Raw genomic sequence first — 23,443 nt, forward strand, 5'->3', positions numbered from 1 at the left:
ATATAAGTTGCAGAGTCCATTTAGTCTTCCTTTTCTAGCCAAAAATTTCCAAAACAATATTCTTCTAGGTAAATTATGACGCCTGTATCAGAGAAAGGCACACAGGCTGATTCAATGCTAACACGGTCCTTAGGTTAAATCTCCAAAGAAGGATGGCCCCAGTAAACCTACAGATGTAGAAAGGCCTATGTTTATGGCTCCATTGGCTTTTAAAAAAATACCACAATATGATTTGCTGAGATTAATTATCTGAAAACTAAGTGGCATTTACCTACAAGTATAAGACCCATAGTTTTTTTGACAGAGGCAATTTTGTTTATTAGAGTATATTACAAAAACCCAAATGAAGAGATATTTGCTTATGAGGAGAATGACAACATATCTAGAAATGGTTAATTCTCGCATAGTCAAGGTGTAAAAAAGCATACACAGCCTTCTTTTCCTTTTCTTCTCTATTTGTTAGTGTATATTCTGCTGAGTTCTTTAAACTGGTCCATTAGATGAACCCTATTTTTCTCTATAGTCATGGATCACCCTAAAATCACTAATGAAACATCTGTGTGTTTAAAAATTGAACAGACAAAAATCCCACCTTCCATACAGCATTAAGGTTATCAGTTTAGAAAATGCTATTTGCTAATATGTTTGTAACTCAAGGGAAATGTCTCTTTTTTGGAATTCAAAGCTGTTCAAGGATGAGTTGAGGGTTATTTTAAATCTCTCATTCCTATTTCCCCCTCCTCTTTTAATTTTATAAACTTGAGTTACAGTAAAAATCTATGGCCAGGCATGGTGGCTCACATCTGTAATCCCAGCACTTTGGGAGGATGAGGCAAGAGGATCCCTTGAGCCCAGGAGATTGAGACAACATAGTGAGACCCTGTCTCTACAAAAACTTATTTATATATTGATTCACTGATTGATTGACTGAGACAGAGTCTCGCTCTGTTGCCCAGGCTGGAGTGTAGTGGTGCGATCTCAGCTCACTGCCACCTCCACCTCCCGGGTTCAAGTGATTCTCATGCCTCAGCCTCCTGAATAGCTAGGATTACAAGTGTGTGCCACCACACCCAGCTAATTTTTTGTTGTTGATGTTGTTTTGTTTGTTTTTGTTTTTGTTTTAGTAGAAATGAGGTTTTGCCATGTTAGCAAGGATGGTCTCGAACTCCTGATCTCAAGTGATCTGCCCACCTCAGCCTCCCAAGATGCTGGGATTATTAAGCATGAGCCACCGTGCCCGGCCTCTACAAAAATTTAAAAATTAGCCGGACACCTGCAGTCCCAGTTACTTGTGGGAAACAGAGATGGGAGGATTGCTTGAGCCAGGGAGGTTGACGCTATGGTAAACCCTGATCATGCCACAGCACTCCAGCCTGGGTAACAAAGTGAGAATCTGTCTCAAAAAACAAAGCAAACAAACAAACAAAATCTACCAACTTAAAATGTTTTATTCAGTCCTTTGTCCCAAATGTCATAACAAATGACTACATGAGAGTTAGATACCACTTCTAATACTTATGCAAATATTTCCCAGTGTATTACTCAGAATGGTTAATAAACACCTTCTTGGAGATACTTAATTATAGCATATACTATCCAGAGTAGAATCGCTTCTCAGCCTTTTGGCTAAGATCAAGTGCAGAGTAGAAAATACATGTTACAAAGTTGAAGTTTCACAGTCAGTAAAGCCTGTTTACAAGAGCAACCCACAACTATATGTTACTACTTTACTAAACAGAGTTTGATATGAAGAAGGGACTTAATCTTCTTTGCTAAGTCTTGCTCAGAAAACGCCTGAGTTTTCAGTATAAACAAATTTAACTTGTTTGTGTCCAATAGAATAGTTTTTAAAAAGAAAAAGAAACATGGCCCAATCACATACTGGACTACTGTGTAGCAGCTGAAAGAAGACACAGCTATCTGCACTGACATGGAAGGGTTTCCAAGACATAACACAGAGAAAACAAGCAGGGTGAAGAATACTAGGTAAACACACACGGAAACAAAAGCCATACACACTACTTTCTGTGAACACCTGTATACATAGGAGCAGCTCCAGAAGGATACACACAAAATTGACAACAGTTGTTACCTTTAAGAGAGAAGTTGGATTGAATGGAGTTTTTTGGCCTCTTTTGCTTTGTATGAATTCTTTTTAAGCAAAATCCAAGTGAATATATTCCTATGTTACTTGATATATCAAAAATAAAATGTTTTAAAATTTTCCCACAGAATGGGATTTATTGGATAACACAGGCATGAGACATGCACAAGAAAGTTCTTTTCACTTAAAAAAGCCAACAACTCATTTAAAAATATTCATTATTCTACGCCTCAGCTGCTATTCCATGCATGTTATCATTCCTACATCATGCACCTTCTCCTCACCCCTTCCCGGGATCCCTGCAGAAAATACTTTAGTAAGAAATTACCACTTCTATTCAGGGTACCACACAAGGGTACCTGCTGGGAAGCAATGAGCAGAACTGCTGAATGCGGGCAGCCTGAGTTCCACCCCAGAGATTCTGATCGACTTGGTCTGCGGTGCACTTGGGTCACACGATCTAGATGCTCCTCAGCTGATCCTTGTATAAGTCAAGTGTGAGAAGCAATGCTTTACCGGCATATCTGCTGAAAGATTTTTATTCTGCATTTTTTTTTTCTTGAGGCGGAGTTTTGCTCTTGTTGCCCAGGCTGGAGTGCAATGGCATGATCTTGGCTCACCGCAATTTCTGCCTCCCGGGTTCAAGCGATTCTCCTGCCTCAGCCTCCCAAGTAGCTGGGATTATGGGCATGCACCACCACACCTCGCTAATTGTGTATCTTTAGTAGAAATGGGGTTTCTCCATGGTGGTCAGGCTGGTCTTAAACTCCCAACCTCAGGTGATCCACCTGCTTCAGCCTCCCAAAGTGCTGGGATTACAGGCATGAGCCACCGCACCCAGCCTATTCCGCAATTTTAAAAAAATTTACTGGGGGAAGAGGCAGAGGAATGTACAGTCAGGTTGTTAGCAAAAAACTGCATCAAAATATAAGGGAAAAATGTATGCAATAGAGTATGGGGGAAAGCTATTCAACAACAACTAGTATGTGAGCATGTGAGAGAGCGTATGTATACGACCTCTTTTAAAAGTTTCCTGCTGCCATTTGATTCCATATGAGAGATCAAGCTTTGTGTTGTTAAGCATGGTTCCTCACTGAGTCATGAATTACTAAATATGTACTTATTCTTTTTTATAACTTCAAATGCCAGTGACAGTAATTACCTGGCAAATAAAGAAAGAAGCTCTTATTATAAAGACCATCCCCTTAAGGAAGAGAAAATTGCATTCTACTCACTACAGTCATTTGTCATGTAATTCAATCTTTAGCTTCATTTCATGTTTCTTGCAGGCAAGTCCTAATAAACCACTTCATTTTGGGCAAATCCCCAGGGGAGAAACATATTAAGCCAAATTATGTAGAACTGTCCTGGCAGATTCAGAAGAACCTGACTAAATTATATATAGGGCACACCTGGATTCACTGACCGCCAAAAGGAAAAAAAAAAAAAAGTCCCAGGCAAGAAGCAACAAATCCCAACCCAGACCCATATTCCTTCCAATAGAGGGAAATAATTTTCCCTATTCCAGTAATTCATTTGTTCATTCATTCATTGATTGACTCATTCATTCAAACACTACTGAGAGAATAATACTAGGTGCCAGGTACTGAGCTAGGAGTTAAGGATGCCGTGGTGAACAGAGGGCACAGCATGGGGTCTAGAGGGGAAAACAAGCAATAAAAATGCAACTACAGTCATCCCTCAGCATCCTCAGGAGATTGGTTCCAGGACTTCCCTCAGATTTCAAAATCTGCAGATGCTCAAGTCTCTGCTATAAGATGGTATAGTATTTTCATACAACATCCGCACATCCTCCTGTATACTTTAAATCATCTCTATATTACTTATAATACCTAATGCAACCTAAATGCTATGTAAATCACTGTGATACTGTATTGTTTAGGGAATAATGACAAGGAAAAAAAGTCTATATGTGTTCGGTACAGACTTAATATTTTTTGAATATTTTCAATCTCAGGTTGGTTGAACCCACGGATGCAGATCCCACAAATACAGAGAGAGGGCCAGCTATCATTACTCATCACAGAGTGCTAGGAATCACTATGAAAGGAAGAGCAGTGAAAGCCCATAATGGGAGGGGGTACGATCATAGTTGGGGTGCTGAGGGAAGGTCTCTCTGAGGAGAGCCACCTAAGCACATGACTGATAAGGAGCCTGAAGACAAAGAACTGGAGGAAGGACATCGATCACACAGTTTCAGAGCTGAAAGGGCGTTAACACAAGGCAGTTACTTCTGTGATTTATAGAGATGAGGAAGGAGCAAGGATTTAGAGGACTAGCCAAAACACACTCAGATAAACCAGCTGGCAAGTGTGGATTTGAATTCTGAATACTGAATAGAAGCAGGTAAAGAAACAACATCTCCCTGTGAAACCCAACCCGATCAAGGCAGGTGACATCTCGCCACTCAACGCTTAGTTTAATCAATTCCTCAGTTAGAACTGGCTTGTCTTCTTATCTCCTCTTTTCATGCTCAAAACCGTCTGAACTTCGCAAGGTTTCTATCAAGAATATGTTATTAACACAGGAGTGTTGAAAAGAAGCCAGGGTCACAAGGCTGTTTGGCCCTTCTCTCTGTTCTACCCAGCTCTCGAATGGCTTGATTCTGTTAAACAAAAAGACCAATTCTCATCAGGTAAACATAGATAAAAATGATCTCCCCTTTGACTCCCACAACAAGAAGGACCATCCATTTGGTATTTTCAAAACGCCAATATTTTATCTTAAAAGACAAAGATTTTTAAGGTGTTTCTTTTGGAAAGAACTAAGTTATAAAGGCAATAGAGGGAAGATAAGACGACTGACATATAATGTTAAGTAGCTAAAGACAACCTAACTGAAATGAAAACTGTCTGACTTAGGTCTCAGCCTTCATACAAGAAAAAGCACTTACGATGTCACTGATCTTTTGAGCAGCTTCGGATACATAAACCAAGGTCACTGAGCCAGCACTGACCCTGCCAAGGAATGCCACGGCTAACCCCTCTAATATAAGATTTACTACAAAACTGCACCGTGATACTTAACTTTTGCCTTTTTAAGCAAGGGACCTATCAATTCATACCTGGCTAGAACCTGTAATAGGCAAACTGGCAAAATGATTATAACCGTCATAACTTGCACAGTGACTCAGGAAATGACTCATTCAGCCCAGCAAAAATAATGGCTGTCTCAAGCACTTGGGTTCATAATAATATAATGTCAAAAAGTAACAGTAAAACGGTTAATCCCATTTTCATGAGAACATAATACAGGAAAGCCCATACAAATTTTTCAAGAGCTATCCTTACATAATTTTAGTCTGATTTTGTAAAATTGGGAGAAATGGCATTAAAATGTTTGTATCTATTAAGATGCCACTTATCATCTAACTAGCTGTGTCAAACCTTTTTGGAAGTAAAAAGGTATAAGTAAAGTAAAATTAAAACACATTTGCAACATAAATCCTGTGCATGAGCTGACATGAACATAGCCCCAAAGTTCTTCAGATGAAAGTTTTTAAATTTTTCACTTAATTCCCTCAACAATTAATATACTTCCCCTTTTCTCACAAAAATTGCGGCTGGGTGCAGTGGCCCACACCTGTAATTCCAGCACTTTGGGAGGCCAAGGCCAGTGGATTGCTTGAGCCCAAAATTTGGAGACCAGCCTGGGCAACATATTGAGGCTTTGTCTCTACAAAAAATAGAAAAAACTAGCCAGGCACAGTTGTATGCACCTGTAGTCCCAGCTACTAGGGAAGCTGAGGTGGGAGGATTGATTAAGCCCGAGAAGTCAAGGCTGCAGTGAGCCATGATCGCAACTCTACACTCTAGCCTGAGGAACAGAGCAAGGCTCTGTCTCAGAAAAAAAGGGTAAGGTATCAAGTTATACGTTGCAGCACACCACTGAAAGAGTTCTCAAGGAAGGTTATTCATAATGGAAAATGCATTTTAAGACCAATAAAATGCAACATCATTGCCAAATGCTTCATCTACTTTTTCCAGGTGAAAGTGTATCTGTGCCTGAATGACTTGTTCCCAGAAGTTGACCTGCAACATGGAAAACCTACAAGGACATCCTTGCCCAGCAAGTCTCAACACAGAATACCAGCCCTCCAGACCTGCTTCAAAAAGGATAACCTTGAATTTGTCACAGCTAGTAGTTAGTGCTTATCAAAGGCCCAACTGAGGGAAGTGATATTTATGAAAGACTATCTAAGAGACTCACTTTTAATCTCTACCTATACTAGAGTCTATCCTTAAATCAACTTCTGAGCACTGGAAGACTTGCCTCATTTTCTCAGTCTTCTCCTGCTCCAATAATTATCTTTGCTAATTTACACATGAATCTATGAACTCAGCTTCTATCCAGGAAGGTATGTTGTAAACACCATAAAGAGCAGTTTGTAGGATCCCATTCTATGACCCTATACAAAACTCTTCAGAAGAAAGTTTCTAAATTTTTCATTTAAGTCCCTCAATAATTACTATACTTCCCCTTTTCTGACAGTGAATATCACATGACCAGCTGTATTTCCCTTTTACCTGGAACTTAAACTCATACCACAGTAGTCCTGTCCTCCTCTACTCATTCTCAACAGGAGCATATTTATTTTCTTTCTGCCATGGCCCAGAATGTCTATTTCTGTTTATGATTTATTAATCTACTATTTATCATCGGTTAATATATTAATGTTATTTACTTTGTATCCCCCAGTGTTTATGTCTATTAACATGCCATTTATCATCTAACTAGCTGTGTCAAACCTTTTTGGGAGGAAAAAAGGTAAAAGTAAAGTAAAATTAAAACACACTTGCAACATAAATGAGTTGACATGAACACAGCCCCGAATTAATCACATGAAACTCTAGATCATATCCCTTTGAAGTGGGATGGTATAATCATTCCCACTTGACATACTAAACAGACCAATATGTGATGTGGAGGGCTTGCCCAAAGGCAAAACAGACAGGAAGCAGTGGAGATTAGGATGCATAATTCGGCACCATTTCTCACCCAGGCTCTGCCTGGGAATTCCAGCAGCCGTGCTAAATTCAGGTTACCAACCTCTTCGCCACTGGCTATCCGGTGAGCCAGATCTTTTAAGTTTCTCATCATTCTTTCATCCCGAAAATCATAGGGAAATGTTTCTGTCCATTCCGTGAGGAGTTGAAGGACTTTGGGTGCAATTTTTCTCATCTGGTTCTAGGGAGAAAAAGCAAATCTAATTCAGTGATATTTATCACTATGGACTATATCAAATAAATAGTTACAAACAGTGTCACTGAGAAACTTCTAGTGCAAAGTCTTTAGGGATGAAGAAGAAGCTCCAGCCCCCCTCCCTCCATGTCAATGCCAACTGCCACCAACTTAAGGCAGGACCTAGGGATTCTCCATTGCATTTCATTCATTTATTTTTTAAAATTTTAAAATTTTTAATTCCTTTCATTTTTGAGACAGAGTCTCACTCTGTCTCCCAGGCTGGAGTGCAGTGGTGCAATCTCAGCTCACTGCAACCTGCCTCCCAGGTTCAAGCGATTCTCCTGCCTCAGCCTCCGGGGTAGCTGGGATTACAGGCGTGCGCCACCACGGCCAGCTAATTTTTGTATTTTTAGTACAGATGGGGTTTCACATGTTGGCCAGGCTGGTCTCAAAACTCCTGACCTCAGGTGATCCACCCACCCTAGCCTCCCAAAGTGCTGGGATTACAGGCGTGAGCCAGTGCACCCAAGCTGCATTTGATTTATCCGGTGTTCTTTATTCTTTATACCATTCACAATTCCCCTTGTATAGCCACGATGCCATTTATGCACTTCAGCCTGGGGATAAGCCAGGGTTACTTAAGTAACCAACTTCACAAAATCTAAGCCATAGAGTAAGCATTTCTAATAAAACAAACTGTAATATTATAATATTAAAAATGTACCATTACCTTATCACTATCAGGATCACTTAGTCTCTGGTGCTCAACACATAAGTGGCAAACTTTGGCCATTAGCTCATACGGATGCATAAATAACCGAGAACTGAGTAGGAAGGTAAATATGTATGTTCTCTGCAGCAAGAGAAAAAAGTCATCATCATTACATTATCTCTGAAATTAATATCTTGCCTTTATACTATGTCTTATTTCATTAAGTTCTCCTGATCAAGTTCATATGCTGCAGTTTCAAAAGTAATGCCTACTAGTAGTAAAACAGTGTAAGATTAATTTCTCCTTTACCTTCTGATGTATGTTTTCCCTTAAACCATACTAAAAATAACAGAAGTACAGGATAAGTTTGGCTCCTGGAATTATTCAGAGCACATTTTCACATCCATCCTCAGGGAGCCAGGATACCAAGACACATAACTCACTTTAGTAAAGAAGAATGAAATTCAGCCCAGAGAGATAAATCTTACTTGAATATACTACCCATACAACACATGGTTGTGTGTCCAAATATTTTGTAACTCAATGGAAACCAAACAAACAAAAAAAAACAACAAAAAAACCTACCTACCCAATGCACATAACACTCAACAATTCCCCACTGTGTCTAGCACGTCACACTAAAGTGTTTGTGTCAGAACATTCAAAGGCAGGCTTTCAAGTAACCTATTTATTTATTTAAAAGCAAAGCAATTTAATAAAGCACAATATAACACTATATACTTTTCTTTAACCACATTGTCTCCTAAGAAGCTAGTAATGAAGTAGTGCTTATTTGTTATAATAATTTCAGACTCCCAGTGAAAAGAGAAATTCCAAGGGGTTTTTCTTTTTTCCTTAGGCGCCTTTACTAGCTCATAAACACTTACACGGCTGAACAAGGGATTCCTTTTACTTTTGATTACAAGTTTTCCCTGTGTGGCAACATATCTGAAAATGCCATGTAACAAAATACACAGAGAGATAACTCAGTAAGAAACACTATGGTGAATTACTGTGGCAAGCACCAACTATCCTTTGCACACCAAGATTATCATTAAATTTATAAAGACAAATGAATGCAGTCTCTAGATATTTTCATGAGGTCTTTATCAATAACCAGCTGCTCGGCAAATCTCCTACTACTAAGCTCAGTTCCATAGAGGTAGCTGCAGCACAGGGAAGGGGGAAAAAGTCACTTGTCCCAGAAAGAAAACCTGTGTTTAACTGCTCATGCTGGGAGTGAGACCATCAGCAAATACTCAACACTGAATCGTTTTCTCCTCTCTTCCCTCTTGGAATTACTGTAAAGACTGAGAAAATATATAACAAGTTCCCTAGATTAGAAAGTGCTAGCTATATAAATGTAGGTTACCAAGGTAAAACAAAGCAACCATGTCATCTGATGTCAAATCTATAAAGAATTACATCTTGAGCATAAATCTTGTTTTCTCTTCCATATACTTTCCTTGGTTACATTCACTTTTCGTAGCATAGTGATGGTCTTGGAAACAAAAAAGACATTACATATTCTGGGAGCATCCAATGTTCTCTGACATTTCTATTTAAGGACTAAGCTATATGCATGAATCAACTCTACAGATACTTCATTTAGATGGTATCAGACCATCTACAATGTTGTAACTAACCTGAAAAGAAATTGATACACATAGTATACCAAAATCTGATCCTTATCCAGGCTCAATTTGATTTCAATGCACTTAATAATCAATATGCAATTTCTTATTAGAAAAATTCTTAGCAACCCAGATATAATTCTGTATTATCTATGGTCCCTGCCTACTGTACTGTAATTTCTACTCATTGCCAAGGATGTGTTTCAGAGAAACATGAATACCTACATCTGGATAGTAATCCACATTAGGTACTAAGTGCTGGATGAGTGCTTCCAGGGATCCAGAGAGGAGGTTGTTGTCATGGTAATACAACCCTCCACAGCTGTCCTCTGCAGACTGATAGAGGTTTCGATTGTAACCGCTGCTGTCAAACATTGCTGAAAAGGGAGGAGTCTGAGGCATACTTTCCTAAAAGGAATAGAAAAAAAGAAAACATAATGTCAGCAATATGCAGTATGAAAATAAAGGTAAGCTTTAATAGGCACTAAGATTTAATAGTAATGAGAGAATAGGCAATGAAAATAGTAGTTCGGTTCTGACACAGAATCAGAGCCCATCAGGAACCAAATTGCTCTCTGAGTACGACATGTATGCATGCTTTTGGGTACCACTCTCATTCAATCAAATATCATACAATGCTTAGACTGAGGGGCCCAACCTGGACTTAAACTCAAGTCTCTGGCTGTCATATTTAGATGTCACTCCTTCACATCAGATTGTGAAAGGGGCAAGGGAACTGAACTTCGATTGCTTTATCACATGGAGTCAACAATTTTCCTAAGGTGGAAATGTGTACACCTTAAAATTTGGTTGGGAAAAGTTACCTAACACTGAAGAGCTATCTGAAGTACTGGAAGACAACCAAAATTGAAGCTGAAAACACTAAATTGCAAAGTAGGCCTAGAGTTAAAGTATACTGTGTGCATGTTTATATATGTATATGTGTACACACAAGATTTCATGTAGACTCCTCAGTTTTCACTGAAAGATCAGATGCTGTTGATTTTCTCCCCTTTGTGTTAAATTCTACTGGGGCTGTGGGGTGGTATCTGTAAAGCCTCAGTTCTCAATAAACATGCAGGCTGAGAAGGCACCTGATTTGGGAGCAAGGAGCACTGTGACAGTCCTGAGATAAGTTGCTCCTCTCCATCTGTGTACTTTGCAATTCACAAAGGCCTTGTCAGAGGGTGCTCTGCAGAGGCCAGAGGCTATTAAGTTATTACTTGAATTCCTAGGGACGGCACCCGGCCCTGAGAACAGACTCCCAGTCTCTGGCACCGTGTCTGCACAATGGAGGCATTGAAGAGCTGCAGAGACTGGGGACTTCAGAAGGCAAACAATGAAGGGGAGCCATACTCCAAGCCATGGACTGACAGGGACAGGGTGTGTGGAGGCAGCAGGAGGACACAACCTGGACTAATCTTTCTTTTTAAGATGCCAAAAGATATTTGCATCTCAATGTGGGAGGGGTGTGGAGCCCTGTCTGAGAAGTCACATCCATCACTCCTTGAGCATCTGTTCCAGCTACAGCTGATGGGTACACAAAGCATCACAACCTGTGCCCGTGCCTCAGCAGGGGGCAGCCAGGGGTGGGGCATTAAGAGAAAACACCCATCATAAAAGCCAACCTGGCAGGTGAAAACAGAATTAGAGAAAAGAAGCATCAAGAAAAATAAATAGGCGATAAAAACCAACTTCATTTCTGAGTACTTTGTCCCCTCCACAAACCAGTGCTGAGGGACAATTTAAAGGGATCCATGAAAAAGCCACAAATGAGAAGAAGGTGATGGCTGAGAACCACTCTATCCACGGAGATTTGTCACTACTAGGGTCATTGGCCCCATGGCTCGCTCTCCTTTAGGTAGCACATAGTCATAACAGCCAAAGGGTCTGGCACTATGGGATATAACATTAACACAAATGGTCTGCACACCCTTAGCTGGCAAGACCTAATGTAGGAACTGCGGTTAAATAAATAAATTATTCAATGTTAACATTTTATAAGGCAACAGACAAGGTATGTTTCTTTCCTCTTCAAATTTCCAGGTTTCTATGAGTGCTACTCCTGTGCAATATAATCATTGCAAACTGGCCATCCTTGGCGGGAAGAAAAAGAGCCAGTCTGTCCTTGAGCTGAGAAACTCATAATGCCCTCAAACTAGGAGGCAGGGAGGTGAGATGAGAGGCACCTAAAAGTTCCTTCAGATAACTGAGAGAGAACCCTTTGTCTGCATTTGGTTGCCTCTGGCTTTAAAAAGTTTTAGATGGTTATAACCATAGTGTCCTTCACATGCAGCATGAGGAGTGTCATGCCCTTGGAATTGGGATTTTTTTCTTTCAGGAAACACACATTTTCCTTCACTGGAGCACTTACTCATTGCTAGTGCAACCATTCTAACAAAGTGCTTTTGGGAGATGGTTGGCCAGGATTTGGGAATTCCAAAAAATCAGAAAAATGATAAATATTCAAAGGAACCACAGAAATCACCTGGCCCAGGATCTGGAAAACATTTCATTTCACTTTCCAACTGCAATCAATTAAAGTGGTTGTCTAAAGGCCGGAGGATGAGCAAGGAGGATATGGAAGCTGTAACTCAGTGGGAGAATGTAGGTTGTAAGTGATTAGCAATGACGGTCACTTACATGATTAGCATGTGGTCATGGAAGGAGCCACAGCCCATGTGCCATCACAATCTAGTCCAATCCCCTCTTCTTATAAAGGTGCACACTGAGACCCAAGGGGGTAAGGTGACCAGGCTAAGATGACCCAGCAATGAGGCACATCGCTGCACTCTTGCTGGATGGAACTCCGCTGCACCAAGTACTCTCCGGCCACAGGCTAATTAGCAGTAAGCACCAACCCACAAAATGGTCATGGGTCACTCAGATTTTGTTTTCAAGGAATCAGCACCAAAAGCCACCAAGTATTTGCATTTCTTAATTATTTGTTCCTGCAGAGTAGACAAGAGCTCAGATCTGGACAAAGATTCAGACTTAATGAAGTCCTAATTCTGGCACTTAATGGCTGTGAAATCTTCAAACCCTCAACACCACCAGATACGTTTTCCATCTGTTATTTCCAATATTGCTTATCCCTTCCAAAATAGTAACAAAACTACTTATCTTCTTTAGCGTAAGGTTCTTCTTAGAGCTTTATGATTAGAGCAATGGCAAAAGGCTTGTATACTGTTTTTTGGAACTATACCACTCGTAGTATTTCTCTGAAGAGGTGCAAAATATCAATACTTAGAAAACTCCCTCCAACAAGGCACCAAAAGAATATAATGCAAACAGCGATAGAAACCAAACTGAGGTAAATGAATAAGGGTTATGGCTTACTGTACTTAAAAATCAACTGTAAGAACAGAGTTATGTCACAGGCTATTTTCTGCCTTCTAACAAGCCCAAAGTTATGCTGCTAATTAGCTGATTTCATTTTCCCATGAAACCACCTTGATTGTTGAACGTGCATATAGCAATAACCAACTACTGAGATTCAAGTCACTTCAGCCCATTATTTATTATGCACAATAGTCTTATTTTTCTATCTCCCCATATACCCCAGACAGAATCTTTTCAATTCCTTAATCCCGTCTCCCTTCATTAGTCATAATTCTTCTCACTATGGGATATCGTGTGCTGGAAAATGTCTTCACATTTCACAGACCTTACCTCTCTGAATCCCCACTCCAGGTCTCTCTTATGACATCCGTGATGCAGAGGGCTCTGAGAATTTCATTGGCTCCATTTGTGTAATTGTTTACTGACTACAAATGCCTTCCTGGATTCTACAACCACCTCATCTGGCAGGCATCCTCATCTTTTTTTTGACTACATAAGAAGCTGAGGTTCAGAAAAACTGTAATAACTCGCTTGGGGTTAGACATGGAGTAAGGGACAGGTGGGGTAGGGTTTCAGAGTTAGGTCTTCAGATTCCAGGTTCAAAATTTATTACACTACATTATGATATGCTGCAAATGGTCTTCTTTGAACTTCTAAAGTTTAATCATTAAACGAAAATCCTGTCAGTCTGTCTCAAATTGTAGGCTATTAGAATAATTCATATGTTTTACATGTTCTACATAAATCCTTGCTCCAAAGAAGTATTAGTACCATTAATTACTTTTATTAAAAAGCTCAACTGTCAACAGCAGTACTTAAGCTACTGACCTTTGCCATCAAAGCATGGTCTCATCAAGATATAGAGATTCCAGAGATTCCAATATGGACTTTAAAAAACATTATAATATCCTCAAAACTGGGATGCGTGTAAACAGTTGAATGGTAAGAAAACATGTTTACTTAACAGTCTTTTTAAGTGATATATGCAATGACAGAGCATCTAACAAGGGATAGCCTCTTAGACTCAATGAAATATAGTAATATTTGCTTGTGTGTACTTTACAGATTTCCAGCAAAAAAAATTTAATGAAAGAAATGACCAAGAGAAAAATCATAGCTCACAGTATTCATCACTCATTGCTGGACAACATCTAACAAGTGGCCAGACTAGCTGTTTTTGGAAGGATCAACTGCCTGTGTAATAGAAGCGTTTGATAATCACAAGGAAAAATCAGCAGAATGGTACAGAAAGTACAGTTTGTGGAACAGAATTTTAAATACCTAAGAAGACAAACATAGTAGTCTGTTTTCTCTAAAGTATCTTCCCTCTTGTTAACCACACCAAGAGCTACTGTTCGTTCGGTATTACTCAGACTTGATGTCTGGGTCTTTTGTTCTAACTGCTTCAGTTCTGGAATTGAAAAGTGAGGCCCAAAAGATTAAATATTGGTTTAGTTCTTGTTAAGAAAATAAATCCAATATTCAAAGTACTGGGCATGAGAATCCAGGCAAGTATTTATCCCTGGGCACTATTAACTCCAGGAATCACTTCCTAATGATTTCTCCAGGGGAAGAAAGGCTCAGGGTAAGGTTGCTCGTAACCCATAACTTTCATTTATTTCATTCAGTCAGGCAGTTCTCATGCCTTCCTTATTGGCAGCAAATCTTCTCCTTTCAGCTTCCACAACTAATATTTTCTGTCTCTGAGATCCTATAAACTCTCAACTTACTCCTCTCTACACTTTGCAACACAGCCTCAGAACCAGCCTCTCCACTGTCTGCCATCTGTCATTAGTAAAAATTTTGCCTAACTCAATATACCTATCAATGGGGACCAGCTAATGAAAAATTTTGTTTAGGAAAAACTGACTCTTCTCCAAAATTAGAATATGTGGATGGAACAGCAAGTTAAATACTGGCATTAATTTACCATAAAGTCCAACTTCAAAGTAGCTAATTCCTTCAGAAAAAAAGAGATTTGTATGAGACACAAGAAAAAGCTGCTGACTTTATTCAAATCCTACCAATAATACATAAAGCAGAGAGCAAGTTAATCTCAAAAGCTATTCTCACCTTACGAAGTTGCATTTGTAAGCCAGTTCTTTACAACTCAGGGTATATTCAATTCAGTCAGTGGCTCTTAACTCTTTAGGGAGATCACAAACCTCTCCCCATCACCACCCCCAGAGAAATTTACACACCAGTTTTCATATACTTTCAGGGAGTTTACAGACCCCAGATTAAGAAGTCCATGTGCTGACCTGTACAGAACCTAGACATTATTTCTCTACGCCAAGGAAGAAGAACACGGTGGCTCTGACAGTAACCTTGGTCTAACACTTTTAAGACTGGCTCCTTAGAAATCAAGAAATTCTTAGGCCAGGAGTGGTGGCGTGGTGGCTTACGCCTGTAATCCCAGCACTTTGGGAGGCTGAGGCAGGCAGATTACTTGAGGTCAGGAGTTTGAGACCAGCCTGACCAACATGGAGAAACCCTGTTTCTACTAAAAATACAAAATTAGCTGGGCATGGTGGCGCATGGCTGTAATCCCAGCTACTCGGGAGGCTGAGACGGGAGAATCGATTGAACCTGGGAGGCGGAGGTTGTCGTGAGCTAAGATCGTGCCATTGCATTCCAGCCTGGGCAAAAAAAGCAAACTCCATCTCAAAAAAAAAAAAAAAGAAAAAGAAAAAAGAAATCAAAGAATTCTTGTATTTTCAGGTTTTACCTATCAAATTGAGTTAAGAGAATAAAATAAAATAATCATAATTATTTTGGTTTGGGTACAGCTATTGAAATGGGCTTTCTCTTTTCTGCAAAAATTGAGGCAGCACTTTAGGATGTGAGGAGATGCAGGGAGATAATGGAAAACAGACTCTGGTTTTAAAACAATGAACCAGGCGAAAAGAAAGTGTAGAGCCACCAAAATTAGCATATAGATTACAGGTTATGCTGGAAAATCTTCCAACAGGAAGTCAAGATATACCCAACCCAGGTATACAAGATGAATGTTCTTTCTTAAAATTAATTTGGGAAGTTGAAAAGTTAGTTGACAGACAAGATATCTTACAGAGGCAGCTAATTTGGTCACAAAGATAGATCATGTTCTTCCAAGGACCCTGAAAAAGTTCAGCCTGACATTGATCCAGCAGCAAGGAAGCAAGCTCTGGGTGATTTACGATATGAATGGATTTGAAAGGCATGCCTAATGGTTTCAAATCCACTAAAGCGCCAGATGAAAAGCTGCCTTTTTCTAAACAGCAGACTGTGTTTGAATTAGTGACTGCTTTTGCACAATGTTATTTATGATGAAGCAGGTGCACTAGGATAAGGTGGTTTCAGGTGACAATTCAAATTGGAAAAGAGGTTGAGGAAAAGATGGGTATGGGAACTGAATCAAAAGCTATCCCTCAATGTCTGCAATAGGTGCTTTGTAAATCTCTACCAGAATGTCAAGTCAGCATTTCCTCTACACTTGGAATGAGACAGAAAATGTAAGAGTCACAGAAAAAAAAGGTTTATTTTTTCAATCCCTATTTCATCATACATAGAGTGCTTCGGTGAAATATTTAATAAATCCAATGCCTTGATGTTGACCATAATATTTTAGCTTCTGTTCAAACGTTGGGCATGTGTCCCAATTAAAAAAAAGAAAAACACTTAAGTAGATGAAGGCCTCTGTATCACAGCTGAACTTTGAAAGCATATTTGTTTAGTGGGGAGAGGTTTAATTTAATATCCCGGAATTACTGGTTCCCGAATTCCCATCTAGATGCCAGAGAAACTTTGCCCTTTGGTGAGATTCATCTTCAACAACTTGTTTCTTCCTTTTCTCCCTTGAAGTTGCATAGATCTGAATTAAGAGTTCACATATTTCAGCTTTACTCCAGCTGTTATCTCAAGTACTTGCAGCCTGCCTCCTTTCGCCCTGCTAGAATACAAAGATTGACTGCACCTTCATATGGTGTATCTAACTATGGATTTGAGCCAGGATGAAAGGCAAAAGTCAAGTTTCTGATACTATCTAAAACATGACTTATTTTAAATTTGAAAACGTCAAGATTGCCAGGCGCGGTGGCTCATGCCTGTAATCCCAGTGCTTTGGGAGGCTGAGGTGGGCGGATCACAAAGTCAGCAGATGGAGACCATCCTGGCTAACACAGTAAAACCCTGTCTCTACTAAAAATACAAAAAATTAGCCGGGCGTGGTGGCGGGTGCCTGTAGTCCCAGCTACTGGGGAGGCTGAGGCAGCAGAATTGCTTGAACCTGGAAGACAGAGGTTGCAGTGAGCTGAGAACGCGCCACTGCACTCCAGCCTGGGCGACAGAGCGAGACTCCATCTCAAAAAGAAAGAAAGAAAGAAAGAACATTTCCAGATTATCTTCCCATTTCTGTCCTCAGTCAGAAGAAGTCCTAAATCAGAGATTTCTAACAGCATCTCTGGAAACCGCAGAAATGCTACACCTCTGCTTACCTCCTTAAAAAAAAAAAAAAAAAAAAAAAAAAAAAAAGGTATTGTATTGAGAGGGCAAACAACACAGAGAAGACAACTCAGAGTCAACTCACTTCTTTGGTATGTGAACAGACAGAAACTCCAAGACTCCAAGATAAGTACCTTCTTTGAAAGTGAGTCCCACATGCTTAGTAGATTTCACAGTTAAGGGAGAAAAAAAAAATCAGTATTTTTGAGGAAGGAAGATCCTATTTCTTTCGCAATGAAACAGTGATATTATTTCCTGATTTATCGGCATCCATACAAAAAGTGAATTTGCATTCTGCTTGATTTGTCTTAGATGCTACTTAAATATTTCCTTACTAATTCCTAATTGTTGGAGGAAGGGGATTCTGACTCAAATAGTTTACTATCTTTGGTTTCCTTGGAAGAAAAACAAAGCTAAGATTTGTCATCTTTTGTCTTGGGGATGTGTTGTTAGCAGTTTATTAAAACACAAATGACATTTTAGCACATGACCTGGAGAGTCAATTAAAACTCTTCTATGAAATAAATCTTTACTGTGTGGGAACTGAACCCAGGACATATTGAATGTAAAGAACGTAATGCATATATTCTTTATGCATTAACTTTTTATCTACATCTTCCATGCAGTTCCTAAACTGGACAGTAGATGGCTCCTCGTTCCTTGTCTTTCAAAGGGTTGGCACTTTGTAGCTGTAACAGTGCTGGTTTAGAAAAGCAAAAGGATAACTAGACGTATGGGGAAAATATATTGAGAAACTGGTATTTATGATCTTGGCATATTATTGAACTATACAGCTCTACTGTACAGGTGACGATGTACTGGCTAATAATGCCATTTGGTCATAATGCCTTACATTGTAGGTGCTCATCTATAATGATAATTAAATATTTCATTTTCCTGGAAGAATAAAAATGATCTCCTGGATAATCAAAATCATCATTATCTAATTGAGTGCTGTCAAAAAGAACTTTCTGGGATACTGAAAATGTTTTTCTTTTGCACAATCCAATACAGCAGCCACTAGCCACAAGTGACTTACTTAGCACTTAGAATGTGGCTTATTGCAACTGAAAAACTAAATTTTAAATTTTGTTTAATTTAAATAAACTTGAGTTTAAATATTCCCATATGACTAGTGGCTACCATACTGAACAGCACAGATATGAGTAGCTGAATCATCATTTATACATGGTAGATCTCAACCAAATTATATAATATCATGTGGAGAACATTCTTTAATAAAAGGTTTTATTTTTCTACACCTAATTCATCTCAGGAAAATGATCTGATACCTAATGAGGATGTTTATTAAAAAGTAGAGTTTTCTATTTATATTTTAGTATGTAACATGGTTACTGGGATAATTTTCCAGCTGTGAGTTTTCGAAAAACTATATTCATCCCTCCCCATTTTTCTCTTTTAGATCAATAGAAAGATATTGGTAGTCCAGGCTAATTTGTACTTTCTCTGGGTTAAACTAATTTTCTAAGCAGTGTTTCCTAATAAAATTTGAATCAGCTGAATGATTTCCAGACATAGGCATATCCTGAAATGAAATACTAAATATAAACCTAAGAAAAAATGATTGTTCAAGACAAATTTAAAAATTTAGTAGATAGTAATATTGATTTAATAGGCCAAAAAATAATCTGACACCAACCTTTTTGATAATCATTTTTAATATTCATACCTAAAGAAAAACAAAAGCAAAAAGCAGTTTAATATTAAATTTCTACATAAATTCATCAATAAAAAAGAAATTTCACTCTCCTCTCTTCATTTCCATGTACCCAGAAAGTAGGTGAACATCTAACTGCAAATCACTTCTCCCTTCATTAGTCCACCCCTAAGACAGGGTGTAAATGCATGGAAGCGGTAGTACAACAAAATAAAGCAGTTATGACAGACCTAAAGAAACTCACAAATCATTCTGTTCAACTCCCCACCGTCATTTTATAGATACTGCAGGCATAGAGAAAAAATAAATCACTGATTAGGGCTCCAGATCGACCAGGACCCAAGTCTCCTTATTTCCAAGGCAGAAATATGCCCACAGCACTAGGCTATAACATCTGTCACTTGAGGATAAGCAAAGGTTGCATGGATCTTTTTTGTAGTTTTAACTGGAGAATCAAAAAGGACAACTACAGATCTGAAAAAGTGAGGGGGGTGGGCTGGCAATACCTGAATTCAACTACTACTAATAAAAATCCCATAAATCTTAAACAGCATTTTTAACAGTACAATTGGCCTCTTTAAGAAGTCACAAAATGTTTTCACAGCTTTTTCATTTATTATGTGTGGCATCAGAATCAAGTTTCCCAATCCCTGCTTCAAGGATTCTAGATTCTTCTCCCAAGCAAAGAAAAAGACATTCCTTTCACCCATCTCCTTTCCAAGGAGGTGCTCTCCTGGGGCCATCCCAATGTTCCTCCCAAGTCCAATTCTTCCAGGTACTCTGTGGATATTAACAAAGCTGATCACAACACTCCTGAGTCATACTAGGGATCCCAGCTCCTCCCCTTCAATTTTCTTACCATGTCTTTTTCCTTAGAAAGGTGTATTGAATTGTTTTTATATGGTCTATTGTACTCTATTAACTAGTAGTTAATTTTAAGTTCTAAGAATAAAATGTTATATAAGAACTATGTGTTATTATAATACTTTGATTTAGTTATACATATAAATACGTATGTATATATGTACATATATGTGTACATATATACACACACACACACACATAAAGAATCTATTAGATGCTAAGCTATAGGGGGTTAGCAGGAGACAATACCTGTGAATGCTTTCTGGTGATTCTCTTCTCCAAAAGACAGTATGATTCCCAGGTATTAGATGTGGTAGTATCAGATAAAATATCTAGCGGAGCACATAAAATGAAGCAAGACTGAAAATGCACCATAGGAGAAATAAATTCTAAGAATGTAACACTTCGTTAGACAACTGGAAAGTACAAGGCCAATATGCTTAGTAGTCAGAAATGTTGCCCACCTCCAAGAAAACAAAGGATTGACCCGACATGCAGTGGAAGAATGCCAACAAGAAACTTGTTAATCAGTGGCTGATCTCATCTTCACCAGAAAATCTGCTTGAAAGGCATAATATAACGCTGTTTGTAAACCCTGATATCTGTCAAAAGTGCCCTAAGGTCCTCCTCTCTAGCTCCACCACTGCCCCTCACTTAAAAAAATAAAATTACCTTTAATGACAGGGTTTAACAAGCTGCCTTCTTTTCTTCTGTTACGAAAACCTCAACAGCAAAGAATTTTTATTTCTTTTTTATAAAAGAAAGCAACTCCATATTTGTTCTAAATCTCATGGGACCAGGTATTTTCACCCAAACCGCCAACCAGGTATATATGCTGCTTAACTGTAAACCTCCTTGTTTCTTAGCAGAGGCTTATCGCCATGGTCCAACTATGTTTTAAATTAAGGCACAGCCATCACATGCCAAGCTCTAGCTACTGTTTTCACTAGGAAAGGGCAATTATTCACCCCATCTGAGTGTGACTGTGCCAGACATCATTCAAGAGTGCACCACCCTGATCCCTAGACTCTTCCCCTTTCTGCACCCAGTTCAGAGACCCTCCCGTCGGCCATTAGACCATCTGAGCTAAATATAGATCTAGACACACCAGCAGTTCCTGACCGTCGTCACATGGTGCTGACGAAGGACTCCTTGGAGACGCGTTCGGCCCAAACACACACACAAATTTGTGTGCATATTCATCTATATACACCATATCCACCGAATTCATCAGGGAGGATGGACACATCTACATTCCGAAGAGAAAATCGCCGTCTAGACAATCTCCTTGTGTTATCTGCCACACTTGTGCCACCCTCGGCAGTGTCAGAGGACTAAGCTACGTTGCTTTTGCCTGAACTGCGCCGATTTGGTTGGGGCAAGACAGCGAGCAGTATTGAAATGGTACGTCCATACACACACACAAAGGCGCGCGCACCCCACCCCCGTCTCGCCCTTTTCCCTGGTGCAGCACTTAAGTTGTTTTCACAGCCCTCTTAGAAAGAGCCTCCCTCAAGCTGATTGCCCGCGAGGCTCCCAGATACCTCTAACTCATCTTAGATTCCCCAGGCAGGTGACCCGAGGCGACTCAACTGAGCTCTGGTAAAAGCAAGGCGACTCAGTGTCTCCCAAGTTTGCCAGGTGAACACTGAAGGATGACAGAACATCACCTTGTCGGTGGGGAGTATGCGACTTCTGTTCCCTTGTCCCTTCCTACGAGTCAGACTTTAGATTACATGGCACTGACAACAAAAATCAACAGCTCCCCCTACACACACACACGCACACAAAACTAGTCAAGAAGTGGAACAATCAACCTAGGTATGCACACGAAGGAAAGAAGGGATGAAAAAAATGATGGACGCGATTACAACTTAAGACAAATCCTCAAAAACCACCTATCTCGAGACAGAAGGCCTGGCTGCAGGATCAGGGAGAGAGAAGGAAAGCACAACCCAACCCAAGCCCGGCCCTGCCCGGGTCCTAGCGGCTCGGCCTCGCACCTGTTGGGGCCGCGGCAGTCCCAGGTGCCCGCAGCGGCCGAGCAGGGGCCCTCCCCCGGTCCCGGGCTGTAACCCGGCTCTTGGCGCCCGCGTTCGCGCTCACTCGCCTCGGGATCTCCCGCCGCCTCGGAGCGCACCCGGCAGCCGGTGCAGTTTCTGAGCTCCTCTCGCTCCCCCCGCGGCCCAGGGATCTCCAGGGAGAGCGCAGCGCGCAGCAGGGTCCGGAGTTCCCGCTACCGGGCTGTGGTCCCCCAGCCGGGAGAACAACCCAGCCAGGGAACAACCTACCTGCAGGTGGACTCCGAGTCCTCCGCCTCCCGGCTGCGTGCCGCGCGCCCACAAATGCGACCAAAGGACAGGGAGCGAAAGCGCGCGGGAAGAAGAAAAACAAAATCTGCCTAACCAGTCGGGTTCCTTGTTTATACTGAAACTACGGCCGCCGCCGCCGCGCACGCCCCCTTAGCTCAGGCGCCTGCCTCCCGCTGCCAGCCCCGCCCCGCCCCGGCAGGCGCGGGCCAATCACCGCGCAGCTCACCGCCCACGCCGCCACCACCCAGCCCCGCCGGCAAGTCCCAGTGGGCCCCAGACTCCCGCAGCGCGTCAGCCTGGGTGTCCTCCCACGCGGCAGAGGCCCGCGGAGCCCAGCGCAGCGGTGTTTAACAGCGTTGGTCAGGCTGGCTCCGACTGTGCGCGTTTCCTCTTGAGTGCACCTGCCCGGGGCTGTTGTGCAGTCGTGAGTGTTTGTGTGTTCATTCACGTGTATACTATCTGTAAATACCGGCCCGACTCGTTACACAGTATCTATTAATATAATTGTGAGCTAAAGGTTACTGTCCATGTAACTTTCAGAAGAGAGCGGAGAGGAACCACACTACATTTGCTTAGCAAATATTACATAGATCCTGGTGCTAAGCTCTGTGCAAAACGCTGGGGGCACACTTGGCAAAGTAGGCTGGTCTCTGCCATTGTGAAACTTACATAGTCTAGTGGAGGACATATATTCAGCAAATAACCACCCAAATAAAATGTAGAATTACAGCTCCTAGAAGTTGCACGGAGAGGAACCTGTTCCGTGAAACATGATTCCGGAGGCAAAGCAGGGAGGCTAGTCCTCAGTGAGGGCTGTGTTGTCATGGTAACCATGCACTCATTCCATCATGGGATATTTGAAAACTATTTAAGAAAAAAGGTAAAAACCTCAGTACTTCACTTTGTATACATAAAAGGAGGCCAGAGGGAAATAATGATGGAAACAAGGGAAGAAAGAGACCTATGAAAAGAAAAAATTTACAAAATTAGGAGACTCTTACCAACTGTATTTCCTTGAGTAAGTGATACAGCTTTTCTGAGCTTCGGTTTTCTCATATATAAAACAACACTATTCATACCTGTCCTATACTGCTATAATTAAGATTACTG

General features: G+C 40.5%; 1 protein-coding gene across 6 annotated transcripts in view; it reads right to left on the minus strand.

The window, feature by feature from the left end:
* Positions 1-23,443, minus strand: part of RASGEF1B (RasGEF domain family member 1B) — a 616,825-nt gene that overhangs the window by 22,612 nt on the left and 570,770 nt on the right. For 2 of the 6 annotated variants that reach the window (XM_054485218.2, XM_054485217.2), the window contains exons 1-4: positions 22,313-22,454; positions 9,881-10,063; positions 8,040-8,162; positions 7,175-7,312 (exon numbers count right to left, since the gene is read on the minus strand). In XM_054485218.2, the coding sequence (XP_054341193.1) occupies positions 7,175-7,312; positions 8,040-8,162; positions 9,881-10,057 (438 nt within the window). In that variant the 5' untranslated portion in view covers positions 10,058-10,063; positions 22,313-22,454. Of the gene's footprint in view, positions 1-7,174; positions 7,313-8,039; positions 8,163-9,880; positions 10,064-19,139; positions 19,170-20,270; positions 20,354-22,312; positions 22,455-23,443 lie in introns of those variants that run through there. The other 4 variants (XM_054485214.2, XM_054485213.2, XM_054485215.2 and 1 more) reach the window with 3 other exon arrangements.

Source organism: Pongo pygmaeus, chromosome 3 (genome assembly GCF_028885625.2).
Source record: "Pongo pygmaeus isolate AG05252 chromosome 3, NHGRI_mPonPyg2-v2.0_pri, whole genome shotgun sequence".
Lineage (NCBI taxonomy): Eukaryota > Metazoa > Chordata > Mammalia > Primates > Hominidae > Pongo > Pongo pygmaeus.